The sequence below is a fragment of the Macrotis lagotis genome, chromosome 3, assembly GCF_037893015.1.
Source record: "Macrotis lagotis isolate mMagLag1 chromosome 3, bilby.v1.9.chrom.fasta, whole genome shotgun sequence".
Lineage (NCBI taxonomy): Eukaryota > Metazoa > Chordata > Mammalia > Peramelemorphia > Peramelidae > Macrotis > Macrotis lagotis.
This window is the reverse complement of record NC_133660.1, coordinates 174512609-174536289: the sequence shown is the minus strand read 5'-3', so window position 1 is coordinate 174536289 and position 23681 is coordinate 174512609. Positions and strand designations below refer to the sequence as shown.

At 34.3% G+C, this 23681-nt stretch overlaps 1 protein-coding gene across 14 annotated transcripts in view; it reads right to left on the bottom strand.

The window, feature by feature from the left end:
- Positions 1-23681, bottom strand: part of APBB2 (amyloid beta precursor protein binding family B member 2) — a 419679-nt gene that overhangs the window by 212296 nt on the left and 183702 nt on the right. For 11 of the 14 annotated variants that reach the window (XM_074229546.1, XM_074229547.1, XM_074229545.1 and 8 more), the window contains one exon: positions 3257-4075. In XM_074229546.1, the coding sequence (XP_074085647.1) occupies positions 3257-4075 (819 nt within the window). Of the gene's footprint in view, positions 1-3256; positions 4076-5829; positions 5954-19454; positions 19524-23681 lie in introns of those variants that run through there. The other 3 variants (XM_074229553.1, XM_074229554.1, XM_074229558.1) reach the window with 2 other exon arrangements.

Sequence of the window (23681 nt, the reverse complement as noted above, 5' to 3'; positions counted from 1 at the left end):
TTTCCCTCTCCTGCTTTTCTGAGATTCTTCTTTCACAATATGACAAACACAAAAATGTACTTGCTGTCCAGGGGAGAGAGGAGAAAAAGGAGGGAGAAAAATGTGGAACTCAAAATCTTATCATAAAAGAATGTTGAAAGCTATTTTTGAACGTAGTTTGAATAATAAATTTAAAAAAATTTAAAAAGAAAATGGCAAGGAAACCTGCTCTCATATTATAAAACTAGAGATAAAATAGAAATAGAAAGACTCCACTACCTCCTGAAAGAGATCCCAAAATGAAAACTCCTAGGATTTTAACAGTCAAATTCCAAAGCTCACAGATCAAGGAGAATAAATATTGCAAGCAGTCAAAAAGAAGCAAAACAGTATCATGGAGCCACGGTCAGGATAACCAAGATTTAGCAGCTTATAAATTAAAGGATAAAAAAAGTTTAGATATTCCCGGGGGTAAAGGAGCTAGGATTACAAGAAGAATCAGTTACCCAGAAAAACTGAGCATAATTCTTTGGGGGAAAGAATAGATATTCAATGAAATAGAGAACTTTAATAAACTCTTGATGAAAAGAACAGATCCGAATAGAAAAATTTGACTTTCAAATACAGGACTCATAAAAGCATAAAAATGTAAAAAGGCAAGGAAAATCATAAGGGAATTAATAAGGTTAAATTGCTTCCATTCCTAACATGGGAAGATGATAACTTGTAATTCATAAGAACTTTCTTATTATTAGGGTGGTTAGAAATCAATGGGAGTTGAATATAAAATGATATCCTAAAAATTAAAATTATGGGATGAGAAGGAATGTACTGGGAGAAAGAAAAAGGTAAAATGGAGTAAGTTAACTCGCACAAAAGAGGCAAGAAAGAGTTTTTACAGTAGAAGGAAGAGAAAGAAGATAAAGGGAACCGAATGAAATTTACTCTTATCAGAATTGGCTCAGAGAGAAAACAGTATACTCAATTGAGTATAGAAATCTATCTTACCATACAGGAAAGTAGGAGGGGAAGAGGTTAAGAGAAATGGGGGGAGGGGGAGAGTGTGATAAAAGAAAGGGCAGACAATATTCAGAAGCAAATTTTTGAAGAGGAACAGGATTAAAGGAGAGGAAATAGAAAAGGGGGGAAATAGGCATGAAGGAAATACAGTTATCAATAGTAACTGTGAAAAAAGAATTGAAGCAAGTTTCTCTGAGAAAGATCTCATTTTTCAAATATATAGAAAACTGAGTCAAATGATAAAAATAAGAACCATTACCCAAAAGATAAATGATCAAAAGCTATGAACCATTTTCAGATGAAGTGATCTAAGTTATCTACAACCATATGAAAAATGCTCTGACTCACTACTGATTGGAGAAATACAAATTAAAACAATTCTGAGGTAATATCTTATACCTATTAGATTGGATAATTTTAATTAATGCATTGTTGCTGGAGTTGGAAACTGATTCAACCATTCTGTAGAAGAATTTGGAACCATGCCTAAAGGGCTATAAAACCATACACACCTTTTAACCTAACAAGTCCTGTACTGTATCCCAAAAGGGATAAAAAATGCAAAGGAAAAGAACCTCTAAGTACAAAAGTATTTATAGCAGCTCTTTTTTTTTGGTAGTAAAGAATTAGAAATTAAGGGGATACTCTTTTGTGTGAGATAATTTACTCCATTTTACCTTTTCCTGTCTCCCAGTAGATTCCTACTCATCCCATAATTTTATTTTTTTGAATATCACTTTATATTCAACTCACATTGATTTCTAACCACCCTAATAATAAGAAAGTTCTTATGAATTACAAGTATCATCTTCCCATGTAGAAATGTAAGCAGTTTAACCTCATTAAAATTTCTTATGATTTTCCTTGACTTTTTACATTTTTATGCTTCTATTGAGTCTTGTATTTGAAAGTCAAACTTTTCTATTCAGATCTGTTCTATTCATCAAGAGTTCATAAAAGTCCCCAAAAGGCTGAATACACTGTACTATGTGATTATGATGGAATATTACTCTGCTATGAAAAGTGATGAGCATGATTCTCTCATTAAAACCTGGAAAGACTTACATGAGCTGATGCAAAGTGAAATGTACTATATCCAAAGTAAAAGCAATATTGGAAGATGATCACTGTAATTGACTTAAGTTATACTCAGGAATATAATCATCCAAGACAACTCTGAAGGATTTATAATGAAAAATTCTATCCATCCCCAGAGAATGAACTGATGGAGTCTGAATACAGATTGAAGCATACATTTTTACTTTATTTTTCTTGTGGGTTTTTTTTTTGGTCTATGTTTTCTTTCACAATATGACTAATTTGGGAATCTTTTTCATGACTACACATGTATAACATATATCAAATTGCTTGACTTCTCCATGAGGGGAGTGAAGGTGGAAAAGGAGTCCAGGAGAGAGTTTGGAACTCAAAATTTTAAAAGTGAATATAAGAAATTACTTTTATATGTACTTGGGGGAAAATAAAATACTAAATAAAATTTTTAAAAAGAATAAAGTAAGAAAAGATTTTTAAAAATGCATCCCCTTAGCCGTCCATCTGAGTCTCCTCTGAATTGCTAGAGTCTATGATCAGTTTTTAGAAGGAAAAGAAGCTAAAGAAGGCTCACATCTGGGCTAACAATTTTCCTTTTATATACCGTTTTGCCACCTTACTCACAAACAGTAAAACTCTCATTATTCTAAACTAAATACTGGGAAGAATCACTTAAAATTAATTTTGAAGTGTAAATTATTAAATCTAAGTGAAACCACATTACTTTAAACTATATACTGTAAATCTAATAATGACTAGAAGAACTATCCCTAAAGGAGTTCTTAAGGAATAAAATGGTTTGAAAATGACAGAAGAGTGTATTTATATATAAATGAAATTTTCTCAAAAGTTTTACAATAATCTGTTCTCATAAAGATTCCCCTCATGATTCTATGTGCTTTATTAAAATATGTAGCACACCACTTCTTTCATAGGCAGCACTAAGGTAAACTTCAGCCAAGGTCCCATTCAAATCATTCCCAATACAAAAATACAAGGACCTGTTTTTTCACAAATATACCAAAAAAAGTGATACTAGAATGAAAATAATATGAGCCTAAGGTATTGTTTTTAACACAAAAAACCATTTCATCCAATTTCAGCTGAGTAAACCCAAGAAGTCAGTTTCTCTATTAGTCTGGGGCACAAGAATTAAAAGGTAATATTTTACTCGACATTCTTCCCTCCTCCCTGCAGTCAGTACCTGTTTCATCTGGGGAGCTAGGTGAAGCACTGTCCTGGGATAATGTGGTCCAGCTGGATTCTTCGTCACTTGGAGCTAGGTTCTGAATCCGGTGGAGAGCACAATCAGTCTTAGCCCCTGTTTTAGGATGGTCCTTCTTGGTCTCAGGGCTGGATGATACAGTGGCTACTTGACCATCCTCTGGACTTGACTGGTGCTTATTTGGTTTCCGTGGCAGCACCTCACCATTTCCAATCACAGTAGAGGCCTGGTCTTGGCTTCCACTGGATTTCTCTTCCATCACCACATGGCTGTTCCCCAGGTTCTGTTCTAATTCCCGGGCTGAGGTTTCCAGGTCTGCATAGTAATTTAGGAAGCTCTTGGTTCTTCTGGGCCGGGATGGTAGTATTTCACAGCCTGAGGAATCCTGGGGATTTGGCTCTTTACCCTCTAACTTCTCAGAAGTTATGTTGATGACTGAAGTGGGAGAGACATTTTTGTTTGGATCCTGAGGCCCTTGTTGTTCGGCTGCTTTCCGGAGCTGGTTCTCACCATTCTTCACCAGCTTGATGTTGGCAGAGCTGTTTCCCAGGAGGGGTTGTGCAGCAGGATCGGAGAGGCCCATTGCTGTCTGAATATTAGTTAGTGCATATTTTTTCCTGCATTTGGGAGGTGTGCTGTTCTTGGTTTCGGTGTGTTTTATTTCAGCATTCAATAGTTCGTTATGGGAGGAGCGAAGATTAAGGGTGTTTGGTGGTGTGGCAGGGCTGTTTCTATTCACAACGTCTGTTGTGTTGCTGCTGGCCATAAACACTGCCAAGGTGTCTGCACTGGAGTCAACTAGCAAAGAAAGAGGAGAATGAATATCCATTAGGGTCATGTTTAGGCTACTTAGCACATAGAGTAAACAGATGTTTCCATATATTAACTCATAATAGAAAATATATCTTTATTATGTATAGCAGTTCTCCTTCTTTCCTATCATTCTTACTTCAAATAGATCTAAATTAGATAAATTCTTCATAAATTCAATTTACACAAAGAAATAAAGAGATCAGGACTTCAAGATTTTATATATGACAAGAGCTATTTCTTCTAATCACATTGTTCTTTCAGTCAAGAACCAAATACTGATATTTTATCTAAGTATCTCCTCAAGACAATAAAATCCCTCTTTTTTTGTAATCTTGAAAATTGTACCACACCTTTAAAAAAAACCTTATAGTTCCCCCTTTCTTTTGTTGCTTCAGGGTATAAGAAAATTGGTAAGAAATCTTCTGGGATTCCCATTCCTTAATTAGCCTGAGAGGTCATTACTCAATGATATAGCCAAAGTCATTTTCTCAACTCTGCTTAGGAAGGACCTTATGAATGAGTGAGAATAAAATGTCTCACAGAGTTCTTGGCTTAGGTGTGTGCTCCTTTAATGTTTTTATTTATATACTTCTGATCATATTTACATTCCTATCTATTTTGAAGTAACTACTAAAATTTTCTGGGGGGTAAACACCTCCACACACATACACACACACACACACACACACACACACACACACACACACACACACACACGTGTACACACAAAACACCCCCCCCACACACACACACCCACTCCTACCATGTAGTATGCCCTTGGCTATGGATGATTTGTTAGATCTCCAAACAGAATTTGAATATACTCCTGAAATGAAATACAGACTCAGCTGTTTGCTGGCATCATATGCCCTCTCAGAACTCTTAAGAAACAACTTGACAGCTGCATTTCTCTCAAACATGGCTCACTATTTATGTGATTTATTCCATATGTTTTATAAGAATAGAAGAGAATAAAATAGGTTATTGAAGAATTACTAAGTACTAAGCTTTCTGCTGTCTGTTGGCAATTACTTTTTTCTTTATTCTTATTCTATCCATTGTGGATCCTTTTTTAGATTATTCCCACTAACTGGAAATTAGAAACAGAATGAAGCCTCAGCATTCCTAAAATACCTATGAGAAACTGAACTACTCTTTCCTTTCCTTAGGCAAAACAAAGGCAGAAAGGCATGAAAAAGTGTGGATGGAATTTTCCCTTGTAGGCAAGATGCAATTTTGTTTTTGTACTACCATTCTGAGGAAGGCTTTTACTTGTACTCAAGCTAGGACTCCATTCCAAAGAACATCTATCTTTAATTTAATCCAGTGGATTTTAAGGTTTTATTGAAATGCATGGACCTTCAGAGTAAAAAGTATTTAGGCTCTACTATTGTTATAATGCCACAGTTAGTGATTGCTTCAGAGACTCTTTTTCAAAAAAAAGATAATTTTTTCTCAATGAAAAATCTGTTTTCTTTCCCTTATATTTTCCCTTACTTTGAAGCAAAAAAGAAAAAGAGAAACTCCTTATAATATGTGTAATCAAGCAAAACACAATTCCCACCACAGGTTATTTCTTAAAAGATCTATCTTGATCTCTAGCTACTTGAATTTACCATATCTGGATATTACTAAAGTTTTGTTTAATCTCTGAGAAATCTTAATCAAAATAAGGCAATACGAATGACTCCAAGGATTGTCTTCTATCTAATTGTTATCAGGAAGAAGTTTTGGCTTACTTCATTAATAATTACAGAAGTGGAGCAGCTAGATGACAGTGGATAGAACACCAGGCCTGGAGTCAAGAGGACCTCGGACACAATAATTATCTAGCTGGATGACTGGACAAATTACTTAACTCCACTGTCATGCAAAAACAAAAAAACAAAACAAACAAAAATGTAATCACAATGTAAGAAGTTTTCCTAAAGGATATTATTTCCAAATCCTTGATTTTATACAATGTACAAGAATTTTTTAAAATGTCTTTTATATGCTGGTGATAATTGATATCCTCTTTGATACCCAAGTTGTTAGCAACTTAAACAGCCTTTATCATATTCCTAAAATTTCTCTTGGTTGTGAACCATTCTGTTACCTAACTGAAAAAAAAATCTCTATATGAGTCCTTTTCACAATCAAAGTATACACAATTTGGTTTGGGATACTTAATAAATTGCAGTGCCCAATACAGTAGTTTCTGAACTTATATCTATTCAAAAGATCCTGAATTAAGAAGTAAGGCAAATTTAGTCATGACATCCCCCATGATCAGGTGAAGAAACGTACAATGCTGTAACAAAGTAAAATTTGATAAAGAAAACTATAAGGTACAGTGTTTAGATTCAAAAGAATCACTCAAGTGAAAGACTGGAGAGACAGTCATGAAAAGGCTTGAGTTATTAGATGAAGTTAAGGCTAGAATGAGTAGACAATGTGTTATGGTTGCTGCTAAGTCATTAATTGGTGTTAAATATTAATAATATATAGTATATTATAAAACTATAAGAATATAATTGTAAAAAAAGATACAGTATTCAGAAACAAGGCAGAAAAGTGGGAAAAAAAGATCAGGAAATATCTGCAGTATTATGTTCACTTCTGTGTGTCACATTTTAAGAAGGACATTAATAAACTAGACTACCTCCAGTCACTATCTGAACAGGCAAGTTAAGGACATTAAGTTGGGAAACAAGAACACATGCATGGCTCTCATACAGTCAATGAGTCAGTAAATATGTATTAAGTGACTACTGTGTGCTAGGCACCATGCCAAACCCTGGGAATACACTGAAAGGTTAAAGAGAAGAGAAAGGAAACAAACATATGATATATATATATATATATATATATGTATATATATATATATATGTATATATATATATATATACATATATATATATATATACATATATATATATATATATATATATATATATATATATATATATATATATATATATATATATATATATAAAATCACCAGCCTCTATGTGCTGGAATCTACTAAGTGCTTTACAAATATTCTACCATTTGAATATTATAACTACCCTGTGAGGTGAGTGTTATTAAAATCCCTATTTTAGTGTTGAGGAAAGTGTGGCAGGCAAAGGTTAAAAATAACTTGCCCAGGGTCACACAGCTAATAAATGTCTAAGGCAGGATTTGAGTTTGTCTTCCTGACAACAGCCTCAATGCCATATCCATGTACCATCAAGATCCCTCTAAATGAACTATGGCTACTAAGTACTGCCTCTTCTAACTAATGTTACTCCTGCCCAAGAAATACCTTGTATTTATTGTGTATATATAGAAGCTTACATTGAGTTCTGGCTGCCACATTTGAAAATGACAATGAAAAATACAGTTCAATTAGGAATCTGAAGAAGTAACATGAATAGATACTGGTCTCAAACCTAGGAAGACTTGGATTGGAGTTCCACCTTTCAAACCTACTGGCTGTGCCAACCTACTTTACTTCTAAGTTCTCCACGCAATTACTTAAGGGCATATATAATTTGTAGAGAAGACATTGACCTGAATTGGTAAAGGGAGTATACTCTAGTTCTGTCTTCCCTCTCCCTCTTCTCCCCAAACCCACCCCTCCTGCAGTAAAAGGTTAGCTTCTTAAGAATAGGGACTCTCTGCAACAAAGGCAAGTATGAATTATATGACTGCTATAGTTGAGAATCTTAAGAATTCCACCATTTTACCAAGTACCACTAAAGAGATAGCTCAATTCCTACAGAAAAAAAACAATGGGAAAATTTCAGAATATAGCCAGTGTTTTAAAAACACATATCAGCGATTTCCAGGGAAGGGGGGGGGCTTAAATGGAAAAAAATATAGAAAGCACTCAAACTTCTTTGAACAACTTTAAAATAATGCCTCAGATTGGGAGTGGCAGACAACCTAGGAGCTGAAGATTGGAATGAGAGATCTGTGAAACAGGGGTGGAGGCTAGCCCTGAGTCCACTTGGATGAAACATCAGTGGTGAAATTAGGTGGGGTCAACAAAAGTAGCCACAGCAGCTATATGAGCTGTCAAGTCAGAGATGGCAAGGGAATCTGGCAATTGGTCAGAAAGAGATTACAGGGACTTCTGTGGTAGTCCTGGACATAGGACCAGATGCTGTTTGGTAAATCCACTGTCTATACTAACTTTTGGGTCATAGTTCAAGGGTAGAGAAGATCACTTTCATTTAAAAGGGAGAAAAACCTGGAAAAGCAGGATCACTTTTGACCACAAGGCTTCAGGGACCCTGAAGAACATTATTCCTTCCAGGTCCAAGGGACCCTGAGGAGTTGCACTGACTGCAAATAGAAGGGATCAAGGGCCCTTTTTGAGTAAGAACCAGAGTAAAAGACCAGAAAAGTAGTGACCATACCTCTCCTCAGATCATATGACACTGGAAACATTGTAATCTTCCAACCACTAGAATTAGCTCTGAAAACATCAATGTGAAAAAAAGCCTACATATTTTTTTTAATAAGGCAATGGGTTAAGTGACTTGCCCAAGGTCACACAGGTAATTCTTAAGTGTCTGAGGCCACATTTGAACTCAGGTCCTCCTGACTCCAGGGTCAGTACTCTATCCACTGTGCCACCTCGATGACCCCAAAAGCTTGCATCTTGAGACAGCACTCCACAGAATTCAGTTTTAACATAAAAGTTCAAAATCAAGAAACAGTGAGAAAATGTGCAAAGAACAAAATAAGAATCTGATGATAAAAAGCTACTATGGTTGCAGGGAAGATCAAGACTCAAACTCAGAAAAAGCAATGAAGTAAAAAACAGATGCAAAGTCTCAAAATAAAATGAATTAGACTTTCACCTAGCAATAATTCAGGAAGAGTTAAAAATATTTTAGAAAGAAAATAAAGAGGTAGAGGGAAAAATAAGTCAAAGAAAGAAAATTATCAAAAGACAGTTAACAGTTTGGTAAAAGGCACAAAAGGTACTAAAGAAAATAACTCAAAAACCATTAATTGGTCAAATGGAAGAAGATGTACAAAAGCTCACTGAAGAAAATAATTTCTTAAATCAACAGAATGAAAAAATTTAAAAAGTAAAACATCTCAGTGGGAAAAACAACTAATTTGGAAAATACATCAAGGAGAGATAATTTTAAAATTATTGGATTACTTGAAAGCTATAATCAAAAAAATAAAAGCTTAAACATCATTGTTTCAAGAAATTATCAAGGAAAACTACTCCACTATCCTTGAATCAAAGGTTAAAACAGAAACTGCAAGAATTCACTGATCACTACTCTAAAATAAAATTCCAAAATGAAAACTCTCAGGAATATAACATATTCCAGGTCTCCCAGGTCAAAGAGTAAATATTGCAAGTTTCAGGGGGAAAAAACCCCACAAACATTCAAATGCCATTGAACCATAGTTAAGATCATTCAAAATTTAGTAGCTACTGTATGAAAGGAGTTGGTGGGGCTCAAAATATGATATTTCAGAAGGCAAAAGAATTGCAATTACAACCAAGAATAAACCACTCAGAAAAACAGAGTATAATCCTTAAAGGTGGGGTTGGGAAGGAGAGTGGAAATTTAATGAAATAGAGGACTTTCAAGCATTCTTGAAGAGTAGCCAAGAACTGAATAGAAAATTACTAGCATCTGGGTGGCTAGGTGACAGTGGATAGAACACCGGCCCTGGAGCCAGGAGTATCCGGCCTCAGACACTTAATAATTACCTAGCTGTGTGGCCTTGGGCAAGCCACTTAACCCTATAGCCTTGCAAAAAAAAAAAAAAAAAAGAAAAAAGAAAAAGTTTTCGTAAGGCAATGGGGTTAATTGGCTTGCCCAAGGCCACACAGCTAGGTAATTATTAAGTATCTGAGGCCAAATTTGAACTCAGGCACTCCTGATTCCAGGGCCAGTGCTCTATCCACGTGCCACCTAGCTGCTCTGAAAAGAAGTATTTTAAAAAAATTTGATGGAGACTTATTTACCTATAACTCTTTTTTTAATTTATTTAAGGCAATGGGGTTAAGTGACTTGCCCAAGGTCACAGAGCTACGCAGTTATTAAGTGTCTAAGGCTGGATTTGAACTGAGGTACTCCTGATGCCAGGGCCAGTGCTCTATCCACTGAGCCACCTAGCTGCCCCTACCTATATCTCAATCTTAAATGAATACAAAATTGTTCCCAAAATGAAACATATTTATAAAACTGTGGAATCAAATTTCTTCACTTAGTCCTTGTCCTAAAATTCTAAAAAAACTTCCATTTGATAACTTATAAAAAAAAAAGAATGGTACTGAAAATCCTGATCACTACTACTGTGATAGATAAGTATAAAAATAGGAAATCCGAGTTGCCCTGGATTTGCTTTTTTTCAGTATCATTTGAAATCAAATGAAACCTGGGCAACATTTATTAGCTGTTAACACAAAAATGAGATCCTAAAATGAGAGGAATTATCATAACATGACATTAATAGGTTTTCTTTTCTCTTATCTGAAACAGAAGTAAATGCTAACATTATGTTTTATCTTTATCACCTATTTCTCATGATTTTAGTCATCCCATTTTTTTAATCCCACCCTGTGTCACCTTTTGAAAAGATAAGGCTTTTATCATTTAGGACCATCTCAGCCTCCTGGTTGCTGGATCTACACCATTCAATAAGAAAGAGAGGAACTGTTTTAAATCCCCAGTTCCACAGCATTCTCCACACCTGAAACACATTCCCCTCCCTCACCTTTGCCCCTGTGGGGCAAAGATTCATTATGAAATACAATACTGCCCATAAAGTCCAGTCTGATTCACTTAGTCCTCATTCCCTAAAGTACCACATCTTTATTTTGCATTTGTTTTGTGTATACTTCTGTTTGGACAAATTGTCCTTTGAAGAATGCCACGGAAACTTAAATGGAAGTGAAGAAGGAGGATATTACAGGCATGGAGCACAATTAGAACACAGGTCTGGAGAGGGGAGATGTAATATTGTGAGTGAAGAATAGAAAGTAGACTGGAGAAGCTGGAGCACAGAATATGTGTGGAGGGATATAAAATGTAAGAAGCCTGGAAAGGTTAGAAGGGAACAGACTATAGGAGAGAAGACTACATATTTCATATTTTATTAAGGAAGTAATTAAGAGGGACAGCTAGGTGGTGTAGTGGATAGAGCAAAAGCCCTGGAGTCAGGAGGACCTGAGTTTAAATCTGATCTCAGACACTTAATAATTGCCCAGCTATGTGGCCTTGGGTAATTCACTCTTTATCCCACTGCCTTAAATAATTTTTTTTTATAAAGGGAGGTAATTAAGAGCCACAAGAGTTAAAAGGAGAATAACAAGAGTTGACCTTTGGTTAAGGAAGACATTTTGGTACTTGAATTGATAATTTTAAAATTATTGGATTACTTGAAAGCTGTGATCAAAAACTAAAAGCTTAGAATATAAAATGGAATTTATGGAATATATAAAAGCAAAATGTTGGGCACTTAGGCACTTAATAAGTGCTTGCTAATTGAGTGAGATTGGTGTTGAAAGACAATTTGGGCAGGGAAACCTATTAGTAAGCTACCAAAAGAGTCTACCAGAGAAGAAGAGAGGGTTGAAGCAGGGTAGTGCCCATGTAGTGGAAAGAAAAGGACCCCCACAACCTTATGAAGCACTCCATTCCACTCTAATAAAACTAATTATTAGGAAGTTTTCCCTTTCATTAAGTCTAAACCTATCTCTAAATTTCCTCCCATTCCTCCTATGGAGCCAAGCAGATTAAGTTCAATTCTGCTATAGTATAACAAGACAAACAAAACCCCCAATTCCTTCTCATGGATTCTTATCTAAAATGATTCCAAGGCACTTCACCTTCCTAGTTGCCCTCTGCTAGACACTCTACTCTGCCTCAACCTCCTTCCTCAAATGTGACATCCAGAACTCGGCTAATACTCCATGTGTAAAGTATACACTGGCACTTCTAGCTCTTTAGTCCTGGATACTATGCAATCTAAGATCATGTTAGCTATTTTTGGTTGCTGTGTCATACTACTGAATCATATGGTGCTTGCATGTTCATTAAATCTCCAGCTCTTTTAAAGATGAACTGCCATCTGGTTATACTATGCCCATCTTGTGCTTGTGATTTTGTTTTTTTTTTTTAAACCAAATGCAAGACTTTATAGTTAGACTTATTAAATTTCATCTTATTACCTCTGTCAAGCTGTTTTTTGAACCTGAATTTCCCATAACATGTGTCAAAATTTGTATTCTTGGCAAATTTGATAAGTATACCATCAATGTGTTTTTTCCATGGAAAAATTAACTGGGGCACTCCACAAGAGATGGACTTAAAGGATCACAGCCATGATTATTCTTTCATGACTATTATTCAAACAATTACAAATCCATTCAACTTTAGTGCTGTTGAGACAATATCTTTCAATCTTTTTTCATAAAATTGCATAAAACGTCTTTGTCACACATCTTGCTAAAATCCCAGAAAACTATCTGCCATAATATCCTTGAAAACAACCTAGTCACGCTGTCAAGAAAAGATCTGTTTTTTAACAGTCACATTGGGTCTTTTGTGTTCAAGATATTCTATAACTGTTCTATTGTTAACAAATTCTAAAAGTTACAGGAATTGTAGTTGAGTCTTTAGTGATGCAGAACTCCCCTTGTTCTAAGGGGATCCAAAAGTTTTCTAAAAAGTCTTCACCCTTTCCTCCATTTCTAGAGTACTCCTTTAATTCTCTGATAAAAGATCCCAGACAGTAATTTAACCAGTTGTGTCCTCTTTCAAAATTCTGGAATATAGTGCTTCTGTTTTCTTGTACTCTCACCACCCTTTTCATCTAATGTCTCTACTCTCTATTAATTATTTTTTTTAATTATCCCCTTTCAGGACCAAAGACAACTCTCCCTGACAGAGAATACTGGGGGGGGGGGGGTGAAGGGTGAAAGTAAGAGCTGAAGAGTTTTACCTTCTTTTCAGTATATGTGATCCATCAGCTATTTGAGCAACAGTCTCATTCATTCTTTAATCTTAGTCATTTCACCAACATAAATAACATCAACAACAAACAGCAGCAATACTTTTTTTTTTTAGTTCACAACATTTTTCATAAGCTTTGGTTGATTTTTAAGCTTGAGCATTCCAAAAAATTCTGAGAAGAATATATCAAGTTTTTGTATTATTCATAAACTATCTGCCTTTGCTTCCCTGTTTTGTATATGGCCTTTAAACTTTTTAATTGGTTGGTAATTAGCACTGGCTTATGCTCATTTGCCTCTCTAAGCTAGACAAGGGAGCATCAGTAGCCTAGCAACCTGTGACTTTTCTCATCTTCCCTTTAGCTTCCAGGCACTTATAATGTAATAGATTTGGATCCCTGGCTATATGAGTAGAGTTGTTAGACTCAGTTGTAAAAATAGTGGTCTGATCATATAAATTATTTTACAATTTTAAAAGATCTCTTAAGTCAGATTTAACTCTAAATCCAATAAAAAGAGAAAATGAGGAATATGGAACAAGAGTAAAAGAAAGTTGAAATCATATAATAAGCAAACTTTTGAATAAAAAAAAGGAAAAATCACATTGAATACCACTAAATTAGCCAAGATTTTCTAATATCATGGGTACCTATAATATTTTCCAACCAATTTTTCATATACTGACTTCTCTGGTATATTGAAACATAAGCCAGTTTGACCAGTAGCTTGGATCTCTCTTTTACATAAATCATCAACATCACAAAATCCCTCTCAATTTCCCTTTCTTACTGTTCCTCACTTTTCATTAGAACTGAAAAAATAACTCATTAGGTGTACTCCACTAGCACCAAGACCTACAACAAGCATTTAGGTTGATGTACTTAAAGGTTGAATTGGTCTTTTTGCAGAGCCCCACCTATTTAGTAATCTTAACATTTTCTTTATTTTTGCTAAGTAATTTGACTTTCCCTTTAAAAAAAAGTTAAGAACCTTATTGTTGAATGAAGTCTTGGGAATGGTGAGTTTGGAATTAGCTCTTAGAGTTTTAAGGAAGTAAAGTGAATTGAAGTTTTTCCTCTTAGGAAGGAGAGGTGAAATGAGTCTGGTTTCCTGAAATCACTCAGGAAAATAAATGCCAAGTGATCACACCCTCCCCATTTGAAAAATAGTCTAAAACCACTATATAATTTTAAACAGTAGAAAATTCTCAAAGCATTTTTGAAGTTAAAAAAAACCTAAAAAAAGAAGGTAAATGTCTCTCAAATGTCTAAATAAATTGTGTGTATTTAATGTATTATTTATTTAATGCATTTATTTCTGAATTTAATGTATTATTATTGTGCTTTAAGAAAGGATGACAGGGATAATTGGTAACCTATCCTTGGAGTCAGGAAAACCTGAGTTTCAAATTCAGCCTTACTAGTTGTGTTGAACACCTAGGCAAGTCACCCTGGATTGCTTCCAAAAAGACAAACAAAAAAGAAATATATATATTTGAAGATGATGAACACAAAGAAATGTGGAAAGATATACACTGATCCCAAGTAAAGTAATCAGAATCAGAAAAACAACGTATACAATGACTACAACAATGTAAACAGAAAGAAAGAACTATTAAATAATTGAAAATGAGTGCTAGAATTATTATGACCAAACTTAGCCCTAAAGAAATGAGAATATGATGGGGCAGCTAGGTGGCGTAGTGGATAAAGCACTGGCCTTGGAGTCAGGAGTACCTGGGTTCAAATCTGGTCTCAGAAACTTAATAATTACCTAACTGTGTGGCCTTGGGCAAGCCACTTAACCCCCTTTGCCTTGCAAAAACCTACAAAACAAAATAAAAAAGAAATGAGACTATGATTCCCTCCCTTCTTTGCAGTAGTAGGGGACTATGGAAGTGGAACGTGACATACAGTATCAGGCTTAATTTTAACTAGACTATTTTTCCTTCTCCTTTTTTATTCTTTGGTATAAGAGATAGTTCTCTGAGAGTTTGAGAAGAGAAGAAACATATATTGGGAAATGGTAATACCAATATTGATGAAAATTATGGAAAAAAAAAGAAAATGATTACAGCAAGAGTTTTGGTCATAGACCAAAGACAAGATGGAATTTAAATTTAAAAAATTTCTATGGTCAGGAGGAAGTACAACATTCCTTCCATCCTTTGACCCTTCTCAGAATGAAATGATGTAAGTGATTTCAGCATCCTGATGCAGCATACCTCCTTTTCACTTCCTATGGTTACCAGATTTCTTATGCGGACCATATAAGAGTTGTATCTCTAATGTTATTTTATGTTGTTGTCTTCTTTTATCATGACAAAATATATAAATGGATGGTACTCCCACTTCAAAATAATATTCTTGGTAGACTGAACACACAAATAATGTTCCTAGTGGTTAAAATATATCCACAACTCCTTTGGAAATCCCATCAGATCTTTCAATAATTGTCTTTTGCCATTCCTCAATATTGAAATGGACTTGATTTTTTTTGGGGGGGGAACCCCCAAAACAGCAATCTGAATAAGGCCTGCAATAAAGGGGTTAATAAAGTTGGGGAATTAACTTTTTAGTAAAAATGAAGAATGTATATAAAACTTTTTTTTACTTGATCAACCTATTTTACTTCCAAGAAAGAAAGAATCAAATTGTTAAACTTCCACAAAAAAGGATAAGAATGAGATGAGGAAGGAAAGAGGAACATTTATGTACTATTAATAGTCATTCTAGAAAACTTTGCCAAAAAAGTTACTAAACTGTACATACCCTCTGACCCAGCAACATTCCTACTAGGCTTATAGACCAAAGGAAGTTAGACTAATTTTCTTAGTTAAACTCCTTGAGACTGTTTTGCATCTTCTTTACATCACCAGGTTCTAGGGAACAGTAAATGCTTAATGCTTATTTTTCTGAATAATTGATTTTGTGGTTCAAATTAGGTCCACAGGCAATTTCCAAATGAGAAATTCCTAAAGATATTGTTGAAAAGATTGCATTATTATTGGAATGAATAGATAGTCTCCTAGGATGTCTATAATAATAAAAAAGGAGAAACACATTTAATGACCTAGTGTTATTATTTATATAAAAAAACTCAGTCATTTACAGTTAACATGCCTACAAATATGAGAATGCTAGGGAAAATTTCTGTCTTACTCATTATTCCTACTCCTCCATGACTTAGGGTTACCTCATATAGGAAAGGGAGACCTAGCAGAGTCTTCCTCTCTTGGCTAAAGAATTATAACTTCAGCTGCTATGCAGAAAAAAAAATCAGATTTTTCTTTTTTTATCATTATGTTATTTCTAAATTATATGACAGTCCTGGAACTTTATTATCATCATCAACTGGAACCATAATAAACAGCAAATTCTGTTACTCTTACTAGAAAAGAAACCTGGTAAATATGGTGAACATCCAAAACAGTCATATTCCCATAATTAAAGAGTTTCTACTTAATCTAATGGATATAACATTAGACTTGACATTAGGAAGACTTGAGTTCCAATTTGGCCTCAGATATGAGTCATACAATTCTGGACACATCTTAACATATTTGAGCCTCATTTTCCTCAATTGTACATGAAAGGGTTAGATGGATAACCTCTAAGGTTTCCCCCATAGCTCCCAATCTATGATCTAATATTGTTTCTATTTTCATGAAAGTCCTATTCTAGGGCCACATAATGGTGTAGGGGTGACCTTAAGTCCCTGAGGGATATGCCAATTGAATTAGAAGTAGAAAGTTTTTAAGTATGGGACCATGAAGGAACTATAGGACTATTATCCAAGGTAAACTGAGTCACTTTCAGAGAGACACATCACAAAGATTTTTGAATTCTCTACTCACAGCAATACTCAAAAACTTTCCTCTTAATCATAATGAAGTGAAAAATTCTTGAAAAATTGACCTCACAAACTATATGTTTTTAAATGATAGCATTTTGCATCTATATAAAAACCTATGAAATACAAAGGAAGAATTGTTATAATGCTGGCATTAGGTGGGAAAATAATAACATTTATATTTTAATGAGGAAAGTCTATAAATCCTATAATTTGACCTAAAGTATAACTGCATCCTTGAGTAAAAAAGTGGTATCTTTTTGTAGTACAGAAAAAATCCTTTTTAAGAAATACACATGATGATACTGATAATTGTGTTTAAAAGTTTTTCCCTCTTTTTAAAAAATTTGAAACATACCATAATATATACAAGGCCATTCTTTCTAAGTATGAATCAGAATAGCAAAGCTAAGACAGTATGTAATGAGTTTTGTCCACATGCTAATAATACTCTTCTGTCTTCATTGCCATAGTAACACAAAAAGTGATGTAGTAAGAAATACTTGATATAGTTAGCATAGAAATGGCACAAAACATACAAGGTGACCAGACATGCATGAACCCTACATGCTTGCCTGCCTTCTAATGCAAGTAATGGTAGTCTCCCATTTAGGGAGATAAGTAATAAAAAAAATTGAACAGTCAAAAAGATTTTCAAGAGGTTTGGCCTTCCTACCTCCAAGTAGGTCTACACTTAAACCATCCAAGACAGATGGATACTTAGTCTATTTTTGAAGATCTGCCAGGCTGGAGACTGAAGAATATCCTCTCATAGTCTGTTCAAATTTTCATGTTAACAAGAAATGTAGAAGGAATAATTCCATGGTAATAATGATCTGGCTCTTATTTTCAAAGGAACACTGACAAATGAGATACGCAATTTTAAAACAGAATTGCATTGTCTAATTACTGGTGAAAGAACAGAATCTAGGAAAATAGCACCAGATAATTGTTTCTAATATCTTTTGTACAACTACCAGGGGATTCAATGAGTGAGAGACTTAAATGAAATGAATACATTAAATTTATAGAACCAGAAACCATCAACAATAATCTCCAGCTGGTCTCACTGGATGCTAGGAAAGAATGTGTTTCATCATTTCAGATTATTCAAAAATAAGTCTGTATCATAAAGTTTGTTTTAGTCTTATATCTGTTCTTAGATACATTTGATTCTACTAGGGGCACAATTGCTCCAATATAATCCTTTAACATTTTTTAAAAAGATTCACAAAATTATTCTTGAAATTTAAAGAATCTCTATTTTGAAATACACAATACCCAAGTGTTCAATATGTAAAATGTTTGTTTATTGTTCCAACAATGAAACACTATGATCTAATCATCTCAGCAGAATCATCTGTGACACTTCTCCCTCTGGGACTGTGATCTTGGGTATATCATTTCATGTCTTTTCTCTTCCCCAGTTATAAAAAGAAAAGACTGTGTTACTTGTATTTAAGTACCTTGATAGGAGGCTTATTATTTATCTAGTCTTTGACTTCCTTAATAAAAATGTGATATTTATATTATTATGATGGAGAGTGAAACTGGCCTACTTTGAAAATCAGTCAGTCCCAATGCAGTAGTTTAAAATCAACAAATATTCCTGTTAAGCATCTTTGATATTATAAACTCACCCACCTGAGGATTTAAACTTGTTGAATAGTATATTCCTCTACTCTTTTTTTCTTTTTTTAGATTTTTTTGCAAGGCAATGGGGTTAAGTGATTTGCCCAAGGCCACACAGCTAGATAATTATTAAGTGTCTGAGGCTGGATTTGAGGTACTGGAGTCAGGTACTCCTGACTCCAGGGCCGGTGCTCTATTCACTTCGCCACATAGCTGTCCCCTATTCCTCTACTCTTGAAGGAAAGGAACCAATCTATACTACTCAGGTTACCATCATCAGTGCTACACCATAGCTCTTTAAATTTTTAATCAGAAATTATTTTTATTCAATAGTAGCGACAGTTAAAATTTAATTCTAATTTTAAAATCTATCCACATTGTCCTTTCCAAGAATCTAACAAACAAGATGTACTGTAGAATTCAAAGAATTGCCAAAAGAATTAAATGAAAAATACACCAGTAAGAAAAAAGGTTTTCCTACCAGCATCTCCTTAGCACCTCAAGTTGTGACTGAAGGCAACAGAATACACATAATTATTAGAGCTAATTTAAAGAAAATCAAAGCTAACTTACACTAACCTCTATGGCTCATAGCCTCACACATTTAATAAACTCTGAAATCATTTAACATGTTCTGTTTTATTCAGCTTAAGTTGTTTTATGATTTTTTTACTTTTTTATTTCTGTATAATTTATTACAAGCGCTTCTATTTTTTGTACATTTGCTTCTGTTAGGTTTTAGAAATCAAGAAAATAAATTAGTATTTTAGGTAATTTTACAAGAGAAAGGCCACAGTCCAAAAGAAAAAAAAACTGTTTTCAAATCACAAGTATAAGGCTGAAACAAAAGAGGTCAGATAATAAATTTTAAAGAGGCAAATGCTTCTCTGCATTGAAACACGTGAAAGGGTGTCTGACCTGGAAGTACTTCTGACATGGATCACTGGGCGCCAGCAATGGATCAGGAAATAGGTTATAATTTGAAATCTGAAAAGAGGGATCATTCAAGAAATTAAAAACCCAATAACCAAAAACATGAAAGGAAAAAAAAAGTATCTCATTAAAAAAACCTTTCCAAAAGAAGTTAGGCATTCTAAATAAAACTTTTTCAGCCATATTAAATAGAACCCCCAAAACCTGCTTATCACATTTTTTCCAAACCACATAAACAAGTCATATTGTGTAACAGCATTTTTATTTTTAAAAAATGTCTCAAATTTTTTATCTTAAGATAAAACAAAATCCTAAACCTAAGAGTTTGCAAAATTGTATTTTTTTTCATTTGAGAGAACAAGAAAGTAGGGAAAAACTATCTTCATCTCTCCCTCCTCCCCATCAAGAATTAGCAACAAAGATGTCATTTACCACAGTAACTGTAACAGAATAAAAAAATTGGGCAACGTTCTTCAAATATATTCAAATCTAAAATCTACACACCTGGAAAGATTATGGTTCTAAAATCTAGACTATGCCTTTCTAAATTGGCAATTTTTTAATGAGCATTGTTTCCTACTTTACAATTCAGATAACAGCCTGACAATCTGGTCTATTGACCCACAATATATTTTTAATTATATTTTCATACACTGAGGGTAAGGCTCATTGCTCTGATATAATTAAAAGGACAGACTTATTCCAAACTGCTTAGAAACAGCAAACAGCAATGGATTGCTCTCCTGTGATGATTTCTGGGCCTGCCTCCTCACTTGTTCTATATCCTTTTATGGATGCTTAAAGCAATTTAGTCATTTTAAAAAGTTCACTTTTCAGTGGTCCCTGTTATCAGTTCATTTCTAATTAAGTCCAGGAAACAGAGAGGTAGAAACAAGTATTTAAAAAGGAGCATACAAATGAGTGTGTTTTTATGAGAAGTTTTAGAAGGTTAGCATACTAAGATTCTGATGACTCTTTAAAATAAATAATTCTCAAAGGAAACTGAGTTAATTGACAAATTCTCTACCCTTTCATTAAAAATAAGATGAAAATAAAATTTCATTTTCTTGTGCTTTCCACTACTTGTTCCACAAGCCCATTTTAATTCAAGGACAGTATCTGTCCTGTTGTCTTATGTGTATATGGCAATGTATTCAGAAAAAGAGGCACAAAGTGAGATACATTTGGCTATCCCACATTTTTTGCTTCTTAATGAATGAGCATGTTATATAATCTAAAATAGGTTTGGAGAGGGCTTTAATATTATACAATAATTCATACAATCCTTATTTTTTCAACTGAATCTAAGGACTGTTCATTGGAAACATACAAATTCACAAATTGCATCTCCTAATCAAAACATTCTCCCATTTTCTTCATTATGTGGAACATGAATGTAATTCTAAATCAGTTTTTCGGTCACACCTAAGTCACACTTGCATCCACATGTTTTTCCCCTTAAAAATAATACTCAATGTTGAGCACAGAGACAAAGAACTAATGACTGACCACAACTATATTACATTAAAAATCCAGTTGTGATTTTAAAGCAAAACATAAAACCATTTTAGTGCAAACAGTCTGGCAACAACTATTCTCCTTCCAGCCAGGCTCTCATAAGGCTTATTAATGAAAATCCATATTGCTGATATTCCCCGTGATGATGCTATTAGAGCTAAATAAACTTCCAATCTGGTTAGAGATGAGGGCATTCATGTGAAAACATGAGGACATTTAGATCAAAACAAAACAAAGGGGAAAAAAGCACACATTCTTAGGCAAGAAAAGGAACTCCCTACTCCTGATTAGGGTAAAAGAAAGGCTGGTCTCATAGAAAAGCAGAAGACTTCTCCATTTAACCAGAAAATAAGTTTTTATTACCATATGTACCAGCACAGGCATCTAGGTAGCACAGTGGATAGTGTCTGGCCTGGAGAACAGAGGACCTGGGTTCAGTTCATGGCTCAGACATTTACTAGCTGGGGACCCAGGGCAAGTCATTTATCTCTGTTTGCTCATCTATAAAATGAGCTAGAAAAGGAAATTTCAAAGCACTCTATATCTTTGCCAAGAAATTGCCAAGTGGGGTCACAAAGAGTTGGATGTAACTAAAAAATGACTGAAATGTGCCAGACAGATCTGGCCACTCAAAAATTTCATTAAACCTCCTGAACAATCAAAATTCTTTAAAAACTGAAATTAACATTGACTCCTTGCTTTTCTCCAAATCAAGTTTTCATTTCTATTGCTGCCAGTCTAATTCAGGGCCACAGTCTCTCAAGCATAGAGGCTTTTGAACAGGATCCCAATTTGTCTCACTATCTTTGTACCGACTCAACCTATATGTCCCTTCCAGATAACTATTCCTAAAATATTCCTTGGTACAATGTACTCCTCAATGGGTAGATTTGCTTCAAAAATTTTCAATGACTTCCCATTGCCTTGAGAAATAAGTTTCTTTGGTCTTTAAAAGACTCCACAATCTGGTCCCTCTCTCTCCTGACAATAGTATTTTATACTTCTCCGACTGGAGTCGGAGGAAGAAGGAGAAGGAGATTTAAACACCAGCCCACAATCCTGAAGAATTTATTCTCAATCTCTGTAAAATGCAAAATCACCACCCTATTTAACAGTTGTGTTTTTTTATTATTAAATGCAATGACATTATGTAAATAAGACATTTACAAGCATTTTAAACCTGGCAAGACTATATATATACACACATTATCTCATTTGAACCTCACAACAATCTGTAAGTTATACATACATACATACATACATATATATATATGTATATATCATGAGATGACAATCAAAAAAAAAGTTAATAATTAGCCTAGGTTCACATAGCTAGTAAATGTCAGAGGCAGAATTTGAAGCCAGATCTTCTGATTCCAAAAATATGTTCTTTTTCCACAAAGTTGCTATCAATTGTGCTTCTTTAAATCCTAAGGATGGATGGATATATATATATATATATATATATATATATATATATATATATATATATATATGTATATACATACACACACATACACATAGTCCTTGGGTTAAAATATACATATATATATATGCATATAACTATATCTCTTTACATATATTAGACATATCTATGGATATGTATATATGTACACATACATTTCCATAAATATATGTATATAAGCTATTACCATTTCATGAGTCTCTAGAATACCTCCTTATTTATTCTCTTTGTTCCCTCCCTTTGTAAGGCTCTCTCCACTGTCCTAGAGTGAAGTCTTTACCCTTTATGGAGTCCCATTCCATTCTATCAAGTATCTGGTTACAATTCTTTCTATTCCAATGGCTAATACACTTACTGTTAATATTTTTTATTCCTCACTTAGCAGATACTTTACCCTTTGCTATCATTCATCTTTTTAAAGCTACTGCTTGTCTTACCAATTAAACTGTAAGCTTCTTAAAGACAGGGACCATATCTTATGTCTCATCACCAGTACCCAAGTAAATACTTGATAAATATTATCTTATGTTATTGAGAAGTCTCTTCTTATATCTTCCTTCTCTACTGCTCCCATTCTCTGGAGAAGATGTTTATAAAATGCATTTGAATACAAGAAATCTGGGCCCTAAATAAACCAAGAATTAGTCCAATAAAGTTTTCACTTAGAAAAATATGTTGCATGAGAATAGGTCTGGTCCCTTATGTTGGTGAAACATACATTTATAACAAGGACACTAGGTCCCTGACACACGAAGGAAGTTTGATGCAAAAGTGCATTTTTAGGAGAGGGGGAAATGTACCATTTTATAGTCTAGCCTTGGGTACAATATTATCTAGTTATACTCACCACTACCACTCACCACCACTCACTCACCACTACCAGATAGATCGCAACTACTTGAAAAGGGTTCACCATAAGTACAATTCATGAAGGAAATAGAACACCTTCTTTACGTTTTATTGGAAACCACAGCATGACAAAAAAATGTTGATAGCAGCCATTCCACAACTCCAACTAAAATGGCCACAAACAAGAAAGATGAAGCCTTAATTTGCTTAACAGAGCCTCTTATATATCTATTAGAGAAAACATAAGAAATGAACTGCCTCATAAAGCAGATGGTCTTCTCTAGTTTCTTAACAAGATAATTAAAGGAAACTAAAGAGCGAGGATCTGCTAAATTGACCACGGAAAATGATTTAATCTGAACCAGACTGTAGGAGTTTCT